The 15,480-nt window shown below is 34.1% G+C and overlaps 2 protein-coding genes across 6 annotated transcripts in view; one reads left to right on the top strand and one right to left on the bottom strand.

Moving 5' to 3' along the window:
* Window positions 1–4,715, top strand: part of LOC111493811 (probable ADP-ribosylation factor GTPase-activating protein AGD14) — a 6,389-nt gene extending 1,674 nt beyond the window's left edge. The window contains exons 5-16 of one of the 2 annotated variants that reach the window (XM_023143677.1): window positions 61–122; window positions 226–322; window positions 477–926; window positions 1,693–2,149; window positions 2,231–2,340; window positions 2,439–2,600; window positions 2,710–2,814; window positions 2,917–2,985; window positions 3,319–3,490; window positions 3,575–3,614; window positions 3,996–4,230; window positions 4,263–4,715. In XM_023143677.1, the coding sequence (XP_022999445.1) occupies window positions 61–122; window positions 226–322; window positions 477–926; window positions 1,693–2,149; window positions 2,231–2,340; window positions 2,439–2,600; window positions 2,710–2,814; window positions 2,917–2,985; window positions 3,319–3,490; window positions 3,575–3,614; window positions 3,996–4,137 (1,866 nt within the window). In that variant the 3' untranslated portion in view covers window positions 4,138–4,230; window positions 4,263–4,715. The remainder of the gene's footprint in view (window positions 1–60; window positions 123–225; window positions 323–476; window positions 927–1,692; window positions 2,150–2,230; window positions 2,341–2,438; window positions 2,601–2,709; window positions 2,815–2,916; window positions 2,986–3,318; window positions 3,491–3,574; window positions 3,615–3,995; window positions 4,231–4,262) is intronic. The other variant, XM_023143678.1, reaches the window with a different exon arrangement.
* An 81-nt stretch (window positions 4,716–4,796) lies between these two features.
* Window positions 4,797–12,194, bottom strand: LOC111493840 (probable serine incorporator). 4 transcript variants are annotated; one of them, XM_023143727.1, is made up of 14 exons: window positions 12,063–12,191; window positions 11,834–11,980; window positions 9,979–10,256; window positions 9,406–9,479; window positions 9,127–9,286; window positions 9,027–9,051; window positions 8,791–8,880; window positions 8,233–8,404; window positions 8,068–8,141; window positions 7,622–7,691; window positions 7,263–7,334; window positions 7,037–7,173; window positions 5,894–5,967; window positions 4,797–5,068 (listed from the first exon to the last, which is right to left on the bottom strand). In XM_023143727.1, exons 3-14 carry the CDS (start codon window positions 10,169–10,171, stop codon window positions 5,007–5,009), a joined length of 1,203 nt encoding a protein of 400 aa, XP_022999495.1. In that variant the 5' UTR covers window positions 10,172–10,256; window positions 11,834–11,980; window positions 12,063–12,191; the 3' UTR covers window positions 4,797–5,006. The 4 variants fall into 4 exon arrangements, with proteins under 4 accessions (XP_022999495.1, XP_022999496.1, XP_022999497.1 ...); XM_023143728.1 differs by lacking the exon at window positions 12,063–12,191 and having other exon boundaries at window positions 11,834–12,024; XM_023143729.1 differs by lacking the exons at window positions 4,797–5,068; window positions 5,894–5,967 and having other exon boundaries at window positions 7,076–7,168; window positions 12,063–12,193.
* Between the last annotated feature and the right edge of the window lie 3,286 nt (window positions 12,195–15,480).

Below are 15,480 nucleotides of genomic sequence, written 5' to 3'. Positions count from 1 at the left end.
TTTTTTTTTTTTTTTTTTTTTTTTTTTTTTTTTTTTTTTTTTCTATTTTCAATTTCAAAGCGTGCAAAGGAAATTTACTTTAAAGAGTTGGATCCACAACGTCATTCTTTTCCTGACAGCAGGTCATTTTATTTTACTTTTTTATTATTATCTTTATTATTTTTAATGCTATACTATTATGTTAGTCCAAATGGATGTCGTTCTGAGAGAAACTTTTCCTTCCAGTAACGTTATGAGACTCAGAGACTTTATCAAGCATGTTTATGTGGACAGAAGATATAGTGGCGATAAAAATTTTGACAAGCCACCTAGGGGGAAATCGGTGAGGTGCCTCAAACCTTATTTTCTAATTTCTCTGAGATATATCTGAAGTTGAACGCAGTAACTTTTATCACTTCATTGTTTGAATGTTATTATTTTATTATGATTCTACACACAAAGTAATCTTAACAGAATTCATCTGTGATCTTATACAGGGTGAGAAAGAGGACTTTTATGAAGCCAGGAGAACAGATACGTATCAAGGTGGTTCTAGAAGCCCACCATATGAAGACCGCCGTTACAATGAAAAGTCTAGTCCTGGGGGAAGAAACTTTGATGAGAGAAGAAGTCCAGGGTCTGATCATGAAAATCGGCAGTTTGGTGATTTTCGGAGAAGTCCTGCTCGTCCTGAGGTTGTAAGTGATTGGCGTCGAGAAGATAGGTTTGGAAATGGTAAAAAAGTAGAAGATGGAAGATTATCTGATGGAGACTCAAAAATTGGAGGCAGGTCACCTGAGCGACCAAATGACCTGGATGCTTCCAGTCCCCCCATGGTGCGACCTGTTAGGGATATTTTGGGGGCGAACATATCCCCACTACGTGTAATTGAACCACCAAAAAGTAGTGGTACTAGCAAGGTTGCTGATAGCTCGGTGCATAAGCAGGTGAGATTTTCTTTCACAAACTTTTATATTCATTGCAATTATATATATGTTTCAGATTGATATTCTTATCATTTTACCCTTTCCCCTTTTATTTATGTTTATCTGCATGATATTTTCCATTAATTCCATTGTCATAACCTTTCGTCCTTCTGAGGACTGGTATCTGTCCATTTATTTGAGCTGCTGGGTTTAATATTGATATCATTTGGTCTGTTTCTTGTTATCTCAGTGAGAGCCTTTTCTATGACTGGTGTAAAGTTTATATATCTACCTAATTAGACGTTTTGGACTTCATTGTAACAAATATTACCAGGTTGTAAATAAAATGTGGGAGATTTAAGTTTACCATATTATAAGAGTAGGTGGAATGATTTAGATATTTATGCTCAGTACTCAATTCCCATGGAACTAGTTTTAGTTAGCTCCTCTTGTGAAATTGATTTATATATATCATCACATGATAGGGTTTTCACGTGAGAAACCTTCACATGCAGCAACTATGGATCCTCATTATCAATTTCAGGATTTTGATCTGTGCCTTACTCTGCCTCTCTTTTTTGCCATTCCCTCATAATATTGTGCTATTTGTTGCGAGCTTTTGTAACATGCTACTTGTGAACCTGTGGATGTTAACACATCAACTGCCATTCCATCTTTTAGTGATTGTTAGTAATTATTATTTTCCATTGCGTTTACTATTGTTCTCTCCCATTGTTTCTGGAGTAAATTGTATGTGAACTGACACCATTTATTATTTAAATTTCAGAGAACCGCTTCTTCCAGTAGCTTAGGGTCTATCAGTGAGAATGTCGTTGAAACTAAATTGGAACCTTCTGGAAGTTTAATTGATTTTGATGCAGAGCCTGAACCTATTACTTCAGCAGTTCCACAGCCACCACAAAGTTCTGCTCCACAATCTGTAACACACACAGCGAACTCTAAAAGCGACAACAATTGGGCCTCATTTGATGTTGCCCCTCAGGCACCTCCTGCTCCTGCTAATGTTGGCACATTAGAGTCTGTACTTTCCCAATTGTCAGTTTCAGGATCACATGCTGCTACTGGTGCTGTACCGACTGCACCGGTAGGCAACATGACAATGTTACCAACTGGTTTTTCTCCCTCTTTTGGATCAGGAGGGAACATTCATATGCCTCTTCCCTTTGCTGGCGGAGCACCTTCAGTTGCACCAGGGGCTGGCTTGTCAACATTTCCTCCATCAGGTGCTTCAGCAGCTGGCCCTTAATTGTACTTATGTTATTAGTCCATATTGCTAAAAATGCTTTTCATATTTTCTGGTGCAGGGCAATGGTCTAATATGCAGCCACAGACACATTCTTTATTTCCTGGTGGTAATTCTCAGTCTGTGGGTCAACAGTTTCCACCATCAATAGACAGATCCATCAATCACATGGTTCGGTTGTTGAAGACTTGCTTGCCTTTCTATTTTTCGATGGTATTTTGTTTAAAACAAACTTTATTCGTCTTATTTCTTCTGGTGATTTCTTGTAGCCATGGAATCCTTCACTCTCCGTTAACTCCCAAGGACCTCCAAGTAATCCAGCAGCACACACACCCCAAGATTTTTCGACTCCTCCGCAGGCTATAGCTTCTGGTGTACCACAAACTTCTGCACCCGAAGTAAAGCCAAGCGGGAGAAAAGAATTGCCAGCCGTAATTACTTTTCTCCCCTTATCTTTGGTGTCCCATTAAGTAATTATCTTTGGCTTGTGTTCATCTCCCTGCATTTTATTACAACTGACAAGTTTCCAATCATCTGCAGGATCTTTTTGCGTTTAATTACTCATCCTACCCTGCACCAGTTCCAGGGTGGCATACTGTTCCGCCACACCACATGGTATATGCAATGCCGTATAATTCTGCAACGGTATTCTTTCTGCCTACTATTGAGTTTGGTTTTTTCCTTTTGGGTATTTTCATAACGATATCCACGAACATTTGTGTCTCTAAACTTCATACACTTTTACAGCCCGTCCCAAGTTTTCCTCAATCTTCAACGTCTACAAATCCATTCGATCTCAGCCCCGAACAATCTCAGGTATGTTGATGTTAATTTTTACATTTGGCCTTCTTTAATTTATAAAGTTGGCTGTGTAATCTTGTCACAACTGGGTTAGAATATTGATCTGCTCCTTGTGCATGAATTCACACTTTAAAATTCTAGTACCTTAAATTCATGCCTACTGTTTTGTTAAACTTCCATACTTGCTTCTGTTAACTTTAATTTTTATTAGTTAATAAATTGAAGTATGCTAGATTTTTCTTGGTTTATTCACTTGTTAATTTAGTATCAAATCGATATTAAAGTATGCATCTTGTTCTTTATTTTCTTCAACAATTTTACACGGACCTGCATTCACTTTTTATGCAGTTTCCTTCCATGGCACCATTGCCAAATCCTGGGCAACCTGCATCAAATTTAACAACTACTCCCGGCTACGGTAATCATCCCACATCAACATGGATGCCACACCAGCCACCATCTAACTTACTGCACCCGCAGTTGCCTCCCCAGGCGCCACATCCATCTACAATGCCTTCAGGTAAAATGATCTCGTCCTTTTTAGCATGTACGCATTTAACATCTACAATGGTTGATGTTCTAAAATTCTGCTTTGATATCTTAGGGCCGCCTTATATGGGACAGCAAGTAGCCCAACCTTATAGGTAATTTGCTGTTTTCTTTTCATAATTTATGCATACTTGATAGGAAAATCTATTGCATGATAAAAATACTTTACATCTGTTTGGTAACCATTTGATTTTTTGTTTTTTGATGTTTGAAAATTAAGCTAATAACCAATACTTCCACCTATGAATATTCTTTGTTTTGGCATCATATCCGCTTTTAGTTTTGAAACCTAAACATAGTTTTTAAAAACATGTTTTTGTTTTTGGAGTTTAAGTTGAATGTTTTCTTAGGAAAGGCAAAAACTATGGTAACGAAATTGGGTGAAAATAAGCACGATTTTCAAAAACAAAAACCAAATACTTATCGAGTGGGACTGCACTTGCAAATACCAAATGAGTTTTTGCCATATGTTTCAGGCATCCAGGACTTAGCAACTACGGTCACGAGGGAGCCGCTCATATGTACACAGATATGGGCCAGCAGACAGCCGTTAGATTCTCAACACCCTCTACTCCGAACCCTTTCTCATCCACCACCGGAGGTAACCCATTTGGCTAGTGGGAGAATGGAATAGCCCTGACATTGTCTAAATTGGTCGCCAACAAATCCCTCGGTGAAAAAAGTTTTGGTATTCATTGCAATGCTCTTGTCACACATATATACATATATATATATATATATATATATATATATATATATATATTCTGTTAATCAGTGAGATAAAAGAGAGTCAAAATTATCTTTATTGGCACTGTACATTTTGTTTGATGTCCGAAGGGGGAGATCGATCTTAAGAGAGAAAGAAGGAAAGAGAGTGGAGTCAGAAAATATAAGAGGCTCAAGTTCAACCCAGATTTGCATCAATGGAGAGGCCCACACTATTTCTCTAGGCTACGATGGTAATTTTAGGTGTTAGTAAGAGTTTCTTTCGATCGGGTTATTTGGTTTTTATTTTGTTAATCACATAATTTGTTCATTGTTGTGAGTTTATGATATATATAAGCTGTTGTAGCAGACACAGATCAAATTGCAGGCTTTGCAGCGACGGTTCATCTGTTGAAATTCATGTATGATCTCTCTCTTACCTCAACCATTTCAGAAAATGTTTTTAAGTATATTTGATTAATTTTCTTATATACATTTTTCTACGCTAATTTTATTTACTTTTATTTATATTCTAGAATCTTCTGATTTTATAATAGGTTGGGCCCGTCGGTTAATGAGGTTTAATAAACTACTATATATTTACAAAATGAGGTAATGTTTAAGGGCACTACAAATACATATATATATTCCCTTTCTCCGGTCATCAAAACAAAATAAAAAAAATAGGGGCTTATGGAAATTAGATGTATTTTGAATTTTGTGGGCAAGAAATTTGAATAGAGATGGTGTAAATGTTTTTGAGGGTCGGTTTTGTCATATCATCAAACAGCTCCAACTACCATCTGCCTGTTCTTCCATATCACTGGAGCCACCAGCATCCATACTACAAGAACAAATAGAATTAATTCACAACTTCTTCGGGGTGTTTTAAAATAGATTTAAAGATGGGTTTCAGTTTTCAAATGTCGATTTTAAAACTGAGACTAGAAAAACAGAAGGGTCTTTTTTTTCTCCCTTTTTTTCTTTGTTTTAAAGCTTTTCTGGTTTTCCATTTTGTTATACCAAACGCATTTGATATACTACCTTTTAAGTTTTCAGTTTTTGAAAAATAGATCAAAGAGCGTTAATGTATTAGAAATTTCCTTATTTTTTTTTATACAACTATGAAAAGATGATTTTATTATAAAAATAAAATATGTATTTTTCTTACAGACAGTTGTTTAAATTGTAAAAATTTGAAACACAACTACGAAAAGATAATTTTATTATAAAAATAAAATGTGTATTTTTCTCCACTAGCTTTCTAACATTTTTTAATAAAGAAAATATAGGCAATCATTTTTTTTCTCCCGAAAAATAAGATTTTACAATGTCAAAAACAAAAAACAGAGAAAATCAAACATCTTTTTCAAAGTAAAATTGCAAAATGAGCAAAATAGAAAAATAGACATAAAGATATGTTGGGGAGAAATAGTGAATTGTAAAATAGATCTTTAAGTCAATTTTGAAAACTAGAGCTTCAATTTTTTTTTTGAAAAATAGTTTTTTTAAAAAAATAATAAAACACTTAGCTATTTTAGCTTTGAAAAAGCAAATTTAAAAATTTAAAAACATAGATTAACAAACAAAAACATGGTTTTCAAAAGAAAAAGACAATTTTAAAAAACGAGACGCAAAAACCACAAAGGGCATCAGAAAAGAAACTTACAGTAAACACAGACAGCAAGCCATTCATTAACAATCCTAACCCAAGTGCTTGTCCACCCGACATCAATTGTCCACCTGCAGAGTTCAAAACTGATCATCAAACCAAATCAAACCCAACTTATTCTTTAACAAAAAGTCAGTCATAAGTTTAATGGGCTAGTTGGAATCTGAGTCGACGAGTGCATTAACTATTTAAAGAATAAATATTTGGTGGATTCTGAAGTCACAAGGAGCAAAGAGACAACATTTAGTGGCATCTAAAAGCTTGGTTATTAATAATGCAAACGACGATAAAGACATTGAACTTAATAAATTCCGATTCCTCAAGTGAACTGCTTGTGTTCTAAAAGCAGCAAGATTTGGTTGCCATTAAGTCGGCCTTTGTCATAATAGCATCAAAAGACGAAGAGGTGACTTTTTGCAAGTGGATTTTGTAGAAGTTTATTGTTAATTTTCACGTGTTTGTATAAAATCATTTCTTGAAACAAGGATTTTTTTTTTTTTTTTTTCAGATTAAGACATGTTATTAAAATATATGATAAATTATCAAAAAGTAAAAGAAAAAAAAATCATCTGTTAAAAAATATCTATAACCTTTTTAAAATATAAATTACTCCTAAAAAAGTGGAGTAGAAGTTAGTTTATAATTTTTATTATTTAAATAATAATTTTTATATTATAAAAATTTATTATTATATAAATAATAAATAATTGAATAATGTAATGTAAATTTATTAACAAAAATTATCATTATATATATATATATATATATTCAAATAAAAATATATTTTTTTTTATCAAGAAATTTCCTAATGTTGCAAGGGGATTTATATGAATTTCTTTTCTTAGGAAGTAAAAAAAAATTTAAATGGTATTTTTTTTTCTTGTTCAATACTCTTTTTATAAATGTTTCAAAATTAAAATAAAAATCTCATAAAATTTTAGATGGAAATTAAAACTTAAAACATGTATGTGAGTCGTGGCAGTCTACCTGACTTAAATTTCATTCCACCTACGGTTTCAAATTTCAATTTTTATCTTTCATATATATATATTAATTTAGCTTAAATTATATATATTATATATAAAAAAATCCATGAATTAATGGACAAAAAAAAAAAGTTGTGAAGTGGAGGAGACGTACTTTCTAATGGGATGATGCGTATTCCAACCAATCAAAAGCATTGCAAAGTACATTGCTCCGGTGGCAAAAACCAAGTGGAAAAAACCATAGCCATAAGGGACATCATCTTCCTCGTCCTGATTGTCATCCTTCCTGAACTGCAGCTTTTATCAATTAACATTTCTTTTTTCATGGAGGGAATTAATGATGATGATGAAATAAAGCTTTTTAAGAGTGGAGAACGCACCTGGAAGCATTTGGAGTCTATTCCGGTGGAGAATGTTGCTATAACCATTGCGAGTACAGCAACGATAAAGCTCTGTCACACGCGTTATGATTGTTGAAACTTGTGTAAGAGGTGGAGAAAAATAGAATCATATCACAAAAATAGAAAAATAAAAAAATATTTATGTTATTTGGACTTAATTTTCTGTCTACTGTGTTTTAGTAAAAACTTTTATACCAAATCAAAAATGGAATTAAATCTTGGAAAACTAAAGTATTTTTGGAAGTAATTTACAAACAGATTCTTATATGCCTATTTTTGCTTCCTTAGGAATGTGATTCAGAGCTAGAAATTGATTGAAGGAAAATGAAAAGTCTTACTATAATGGTAAGCCAATCGGTTTTGGTTGAAGTCTCTGCGTTTCTGATACATTTACCTCCTCCTGGTTCACTGCAAGTTAATAGTCCAAGTTAGAAGCATTCTCAAAATTCCTAAAACCATTATAAAAAATTATTTCAAACTTAGAGCTTACATTGATCAGAGCATAGTTCAGCTCGAGTATTCAATAATTAGAGTATATAATTCAATTCAATTGTTACACATTTGTCCTATATATCAAAGGTACAAATCTCTACCTACTTCTAATTATTTCAAACTCTTTGAGTTTCATTTAGGTATCAATCGGAGGATAGTTCGATTGAAGTACTTATGTCTTAAAGATTAGATATTCGAATCTCTATCCATAAATTATTGAATACATACATAACTACTAAACTGACCCTTATGATGACATTGAGAGATGGGGGATAAAAGAAGATCATCATACCTCCGAATGGCACACCAGCAGATAAATACTATATAGAGCCCCATCAAACCCGGAGTCAAGATGCCAGCATTCACCTGTTGTGGTCTCAGTTAGCAGTCATACATCAAATCATTCGGTTAAAGAGAAGTCTGAGAATGGATGTGTAAAATCGAAATTAGAACTTACTTTTGGATGGAGAGAAACACTGGTCATGAGTTGAAGTAGTACCAATGTCCACGTAATAAAAAAAATATTGAGAAGACAAGTCGGCTGAGGCACATACCAAATGTACATCGAAATGATCCCAACTAAACAGATGACATATGCCATTGTTGCAAGTAACATGATGTGTATTTGACTGCAAGAAAAGTAATGTCATCTATATCATTTCTCATATTCACTGAATCTTCAATAGACCAGTCTTGGTTATAAAAACACAAACATCAGTTCAGGCTATAAGAAGCAAATCTGATGTTGTTGTGCTTTCCAAGTGATAGGGGCATGAAAACGAAATTATGCCCCCAAAAATTAGTCAAAATGTCAAGAATTAAATTTGACTGTCGTATAGTATCTTCAATTAAAATTTTCAAGATTCTTCTTTTATTTGAATATATATAGACATGTTCATTTTTTCCTGTAAAAAACAATTCAGACCTGCAAAAAGTACTCCAAATTGTTGAGTACTTCAGAGCAAAGTCATAACTGTAATTTTCCTTTTACAATGAATGAGGTAGCGTAGCTTACCATCTGTCTGCAGCCTTGTCGGACTGACAACAATCATTCAACCATGTTATAAAGCTTATCACGCTTACAAGCTGAATCAGAAGAAATACCCTGAAAATGGTGAATACTGTAAACGTCATTTAAAGCAATTGAAATATACTTGTTAAATTCAAAATATATTACACCAGCTTTCTGAAACAAAATTTGAAAGGTTGGGTAAACTTTGAAGTAATGTACATCGAAGAAAAAGGAAGTACCCGGCTCCAAAATGTGCAACGTCCCCTGCAAAAAATAGGCATCAGATTTTTTAGGTTAATTTGAACTCTTTTTTGGGGGGAAATGGTGGGGAGGACTAACCATATAGCCGAATAACGGTGGCAGGAAGCACAAAGGGAATGATTGTGAAGGCAATCCATAGGATAATCTTCGCAGACCACCATCCAGAATGCCAAGCACTTCTGCGTTCTCGCATCTTTGAAGTGCCAGTTGTAGAAAGAAACATGGTGAAATAAAATATCTACAATTGACGTTAAGGACTAGATATTGATCTTATCTTGAAATTAAATTATAACTCAAAGACAGAGCTGACTCAGTGAAGTCGATATTCTGTAACGACTTCAAATATCTGTAGGATACAAAGCAACCCAAGCTTACACGAAGAACACCTTCAGCACCTAGACAATCACGCGCCCCGTGACATCCTTTTAATCCTATGTCCATTCTCAACACGTGTTAGATTTCAACAATTAGTTGTAGAAGATAATGCCATGTATAAAAGTTTGAAATGCAATGCATTGCCGAGAATCTAGTCCACAGGCTAACTATTAAGAGTTTCTTTTCCAACGCTTCGAATATATGTCTATAAATGCAAATATTATGCAGAAAACTAAAGTACATATCATTAGTTTCACAAAGAATATTGCAAGAGCAGTGATAATTCGAATCAGTACTACTAAGGATAGCAATCAAACAAACGATCCTTTCCCTCCCTTGTTACTTTTAAACATGTTCAATAGATGAAAATGGCATTAAATGATATCTGAAAGATATATGTTTCATTTAGTGGACATGAAGCTGCATTTAATCAATATAAAGCAGAGTCGGTTTGGCTGAACAGAAAACAAAGGAAATAGTAGTATCAGTCAGAAATACGTGAACACATATCTGAGTTTAATAATCAATAAATGGTTGGGAAGGAAGAAGTCTTACTTTCCATCTCCGTCAAAGCGCCACGGCCATAATCCCGGACAGCCCAAGCCAACAAATTAGCAATTAGAAACATTAAAGCATAAATATATCTTGCCATCCAAGGATTGGACCCATTGCGAAATTGGCTACACCATGTATCAACCTTGAATATGCGGCGACCCTCATCGGAGCTTCCTCCGCTGCTAGTCTCCATGTCTACTTAAGACAAGCTACATTTCGTCCATTTCTTGTTGAATAGTGTAATCAAACTGGGTTTCAGCCCTGCTTGCTTATCTCCCCTGGAACAATTACAAAGAGTTTAAGGAATCACAATGACTAAGCGTAGAAACTAAAATTGTGAGGGGTTGAAAAATTGAAAATTACAGTTTGAGATATGGAATAGGATATTATGAAATTAACTTATTACTGCGTGCCTTATATCCTTTTTCGTTCTCGAGATCTGTCATGTTAAATCTATTCAGTTTGTGATGGATCAAATCAACACCATCAAAGACATGTTAGATGGTTTGATTTAATTTCAAGTTTCAACAGCGATCCTGTGCCGCTGCCAGACTCCTATCTAAAACGAAATTAATTAATAAATACATGTCACATGCGCCTTTCTGCGATCAGCCAGAAACCCGAAATTTCAACTCCATATTCCAGAAAAGCAGGTTCGTCGGGATACGTGCGACAATCATCATCAAGTTTGGACAATGGATACAAAAGAGACTATTTCTTGGAGTGTAAGTCCGCTGCAGGGGAATAACTTCTACCCAACTCCTTCTCTGACGATTATACCCCCGGATTGAACTTAAATTAAGGCTACAATAAAATAAGCATGAATACTTTAACTGTCAGCTGGGTAATTGCATCTGTGTGGGCTCGGCTCTAGGATCCAAGGCAAGTTTCTCTACGCAGTACTGTACAGACATGGAAAAGCAGGCACCGCAGAAGACCAAATTTGAAGCAAAATGATTCTTCGTTCCTCGGTTTCCCTACGGATGCCATTGCTTTACTTCAAATATATATCTCGATCAAGTTAGTCTCCGGAAAGGCGATCTTAACATTTTTCAGGATAAGAACTTCTTACGAACTGTGACCGTACATCGTTATCTGATTGTGATAAACATAGATCCGATCGCCTAAGAACCTTTTTCTTTATTCAGACTGAACAGGAAGGACGACTAAATAGGATAGAAAGAAATATCTACCGAAGAACCTTTTCGTTGGCCGGCAACGGAGAGTAAAGAAAGAAAGGAGAATAACTAAACTTCTCACAGAGGAAACCAACTTGACGAAGAAATGCAGCATCGGTAAGAATTAGTTCCGATTCAATTTCAAATACACGATTCAGATACCAAAATTTCAATTGCAAATACTAAAACGATCCAACACCACAATATTGGAGTCAATCCGAATACACATTTAAGAGCGAACAGTAATAAAACATATCAACTAAAACGATCCATCACCGCAACACATTCGCACTCAATCCGAATACAGCGAACAGTTACAAAGCATATAAACTAAAACGATTCATCACCACAACAAATTCGCACTCAATCCTATTACACAGTTCAGAACAAACATTTATCGAGCATATAAACTAAAACGATCCATCACCACAATACATTCGCAGTCAATCCGAACACACAATTCAGAGCGAACGGTAATAAAGCATATAAATTAAAACGATCCATCACCACAACAAATTCACACTCAATCCGAGGACACATTTCAGAGCGCACAGTTATCAAGCATATAATAATCAGCAGTTACCTCGTCAGAAAACAAAGCTTAAACAGTTAAACGAACTATCCAAAGAAGAAGAAAGAAGCAAATGCTGGAGGAAAAAGATGAAGAACATACATACCTGCAACGGAGTCGGTTACCGAAGTCGAGATCAGAAGATTGAAGAGATTGAAAATGTTAGTGCAGAAGGTCTATCTTCCGCCTCCTTCCTCCGCAAAAATTCTGCATAAAATCTCTCCGGAACGAAGAAAGGAAGCAGAGAGAGAATCTGAAAATTTGTTTAAGCATTTTAGGAGATGAATTATAAAGAACAAGAGAAAGAGAGAGAGAGAGAGAGAGATTGCTTTTACGGAGGTTTGCTCTGCGGTTCTTTGCTCTGTTTCTTTTTCCCGCCGTAAGCTTCTTGTTTTCGCTTCCGCCTCTCCCTCCTCGTGACGTCCCACCTTCTGAACTAAATTTCAGCTTTAACTGAAAAAGCGGCTTATAGTGCTACGTGAATTAATACTTTGGGTTTATTTTCTTCCTCAAGTTTTGAAATTGCCTATTTGGTCCTTCCAACTTTTGAAATTGCCTATTGGTCCCTCGCCTTTTAAATTTATGTTGAGGAGTCTCCTCTAATGAATTTTAAAATTTTAAAAATTAATTAATATATATTTAAATTCTTATCTAATCAAACTCTAAACTTTTTTCAATTTTATAATTTTCTTATTAATTTTTTTTGTATTTATTATAAAAAAAAATCTTTCACTCACAAATTAATTTTTCAATATTAATTCTTTCAAATATGAAATTTAAAATTAAAATTTTAACGAGACGAATCGTCATAATAAGACGAAATTTTGTGATTTTCGTAATTTGAAACGAAATTGTTCCCCGTCATTTTATTTTTTCTCAATTATAATAACAAGTTAAATAAGGTATGACCCTCTTTAGATCATTCTGTAATATTCTAGTAGTTGCTGCAAGGAATGACGTCGTAGCTCTACATAAATAATAACAATCAAAGCCGTAGGTGGGTATTCAAATAAAGGGGAGCACCTTGCTATCATGAAAACGCCAGTTGTTACCATAGTAGCCTGCATGAATCGAAGCGGATAATGGAGTGGGCCGCTCCATAACATCAGGTGACCAAGTATGCAATCCTATCTATGTGGATTTCCTAGCAGCACCAATAAGAAGCGAAACTGATGGTAAAAGAGGGGAAATCGGCCACATTAAAATTACCTTCTAGGGAGGTCCACTTGATATCAAAAAATTGCTCAGCAACAGTCGGACAAGTGGAGAATGCTCGAGTAAACCAGCAAAGTTGGGTAGAGTCGGATCTAAATTGATGACGGTTCATTTTAAAATATTGAAATAATTTTAAACGATGATGAAATTATTTAATTTCAATGGAAACCCGAGACTGAAACCCTAAGTTACTTTGGCAAGCAAAGTAACATTTCTATGTACTAATTGAAAGATTGAAAAGGGAAATAGTGGTGGTGTTGTCAAATGTGGTGAAATATTATTAAGAAGACAAAAAGAGAGTCAATAATGCTTGAAATTGGCATGCAATATTGCCTTTACGTATAAATAATGGAAAAGAAAATGGCTTTTTTTTATATTAAATATTAATATCTTAAAGTGAAGAAAATTAATGAAAGAGAAAGAAAGAATTTGCTTTTTCTTTATTTTTTTTGCTTTCATAGTCCATTTGATTTAACACCCAAGGGTATTTTAGACATTTTCATGTGATGGTCTCAAACGAGAATAACCTTAACTCTATCACTATCCGGTCTCTACATGATTCGTTAAAAGGCTTGTCGTGAGCTTTGTGAAGATCATGATGTCACACGGTGTAAAAAGTACGATCGTGACGCCTAGTAACAGTCTCTCTAACGAGGGACTATAGGGCTTCCATTAGTATATACTACCGTGGGTGCTGGTGGTTGTCACACTTGTGTACCCTAATTTATGGTGAGCTGGGTGATCTATGAGTCGATCATCTAATATCGAAGTTTTCTATATTATAACAGGTCTTCCCGTCTTCCTTGTAAAGGTGTTCCTCTTTCACGTGTAGACGTGATTCGGGTTGATTACATTGAAATATATAAATGTATATTAATTTTTTTAAAAAATGATAGCAATATTTCACAAATAGAAAATATATATTACTAATAGCAACATTTCTTTTATGTAAATAAGTTATGTATTTCATATTTTATTTAGAATTAGGTCATATTCATTTTTATTTATTAATGAAAAAAAATTAAAATTAAAATGTATATAAATTTTAAAGTTCATACATTAAATTTATAATTTAACCTTTAATTCTCGTGGCTTTCCATTTGTGGGCTAATTGAGTGGTCAAAGAGAGAAAAAGACAAGAAAATAAAACTAAGGAATCTTTTTTTTTTTTTTTTTTTTTTTGCTGACTAATTTCTTTTATTTGACTATGACCCTTTCATCTTTTTATTATTTAACATTTGCTCCCACAATTTATTGGGCACGTGCAAGCACGTGCTTGCTATTCGGCTCATACTTTTAAATATATTTAGAATGTTTAGTTTTGTTTTTTCCGTTCACTTTTCTATTTTTTTTTTTTCTATTTTTTTGAACAATTAAGTTCGTTGAGAGCGAGAACAAGCCTCTCTAAAATTGTCTCAGTGAGATTAGAAATCATCAAACTTAAACATCGAGAGATGGTTGCCTTGATGTAAGAGAGACCATAAGCTTTGACTTTTAACGGCACCAAAGTATTACATAAACACAAGTTTAACAGGTCATTCTAATGGAAAATTCCGGTGAAAGTTTAAATTAATTACCTAGGTATACTCGATCATTGCCTACCATTTGAGAGTTCGAGACAGAGAGACAAAATCTTGGACTCACGATTAAAGAGCGGAGAGCGAAGGTAGGTAGGTTCATCAAATGACGCACAAGCGAGAACAATTACTATGCAAATGATGCATGGTTGAACACCATACGACAAACCGTCTTTGGGCTNGGTTCTATTGCGTGGGCACTGGGCTTTTTTTTTTTTTTTTTTTTTTTTTTTTTGAAGGTTCTCGAATTGGGTCGGGTTGATCTAATCATTGAGCTCGAACCTTGAGTTAAAAAAAATGGATCCAGCCCAACTCGAAACTCAATTTAATCCAACCCAACCCTTATAATTCGAATTGAGTCAGGTTGGATTACACCTAACTCAATGTTCTTAGTAACCGAACTATTATTACATCATTTAAGTTAGTCTATTGAGATTAGATTGCAACCATATTAGTATAGTTAGATAACGAGATTTAAATAATTAAATCTAATTAATTTCATTAGATAACGAGATTTAAATAATTAAGTCTAATTAATTGAAATATGTTGGGATTTGTGAGTATAAAATAAAGATTAATTTAATTTTTAATAATGTGGAAATTAAAACATGTTAAGCAGAAAAGTAAGTGGGAGACAACTCAACTTTGGAACAAACAATCAATCATGAACACAACATATTATCAAATATTGTACAAATTGTCAGACATTTTTTATTATTTTTTTATTTTTATTTTTCCATTTTCTTATGCAATTGTCGGACTGTTCCGATCTGATTGTCGTCCCGAGTGGCCGACATTAGAGCTGGTGATCTCCATTTCAATCCCAAGGTTCTTCGCCTGCTCTTCATTCCATCTTTTGACTTTTGACTTTGACTTTTGACTTTTTTTTTTTTTTTTTTTTTTTTTTTTTTTTTTTTTTTTTTTTTTTTTTTTTTTTTTTTTTTTTTTTTTTTTTTTTTTT

This window comes from Cucurbita maxima, unplaced genomic scaffold (assembly GCF_002738345.1).
Source record: "Cucurbita maxima cultivar Rimu unplaced genomic scaffold, Cmax_1.0 Cma_Scf00019, whole genome shotgun sequence".
Lineage (NCBI taxonomy): Eukaryota > Viridiplantae > Streptophyta > Magnoliopsida > Cucurbitales > Cucurbitaceae > Cucurbita > Cucurbita maxima.
The sequence above is the reverse complement of the archived record's forward strand: the minus strand, read 5'-3'. Positions and strand labels throughout refer to the sequence as shown.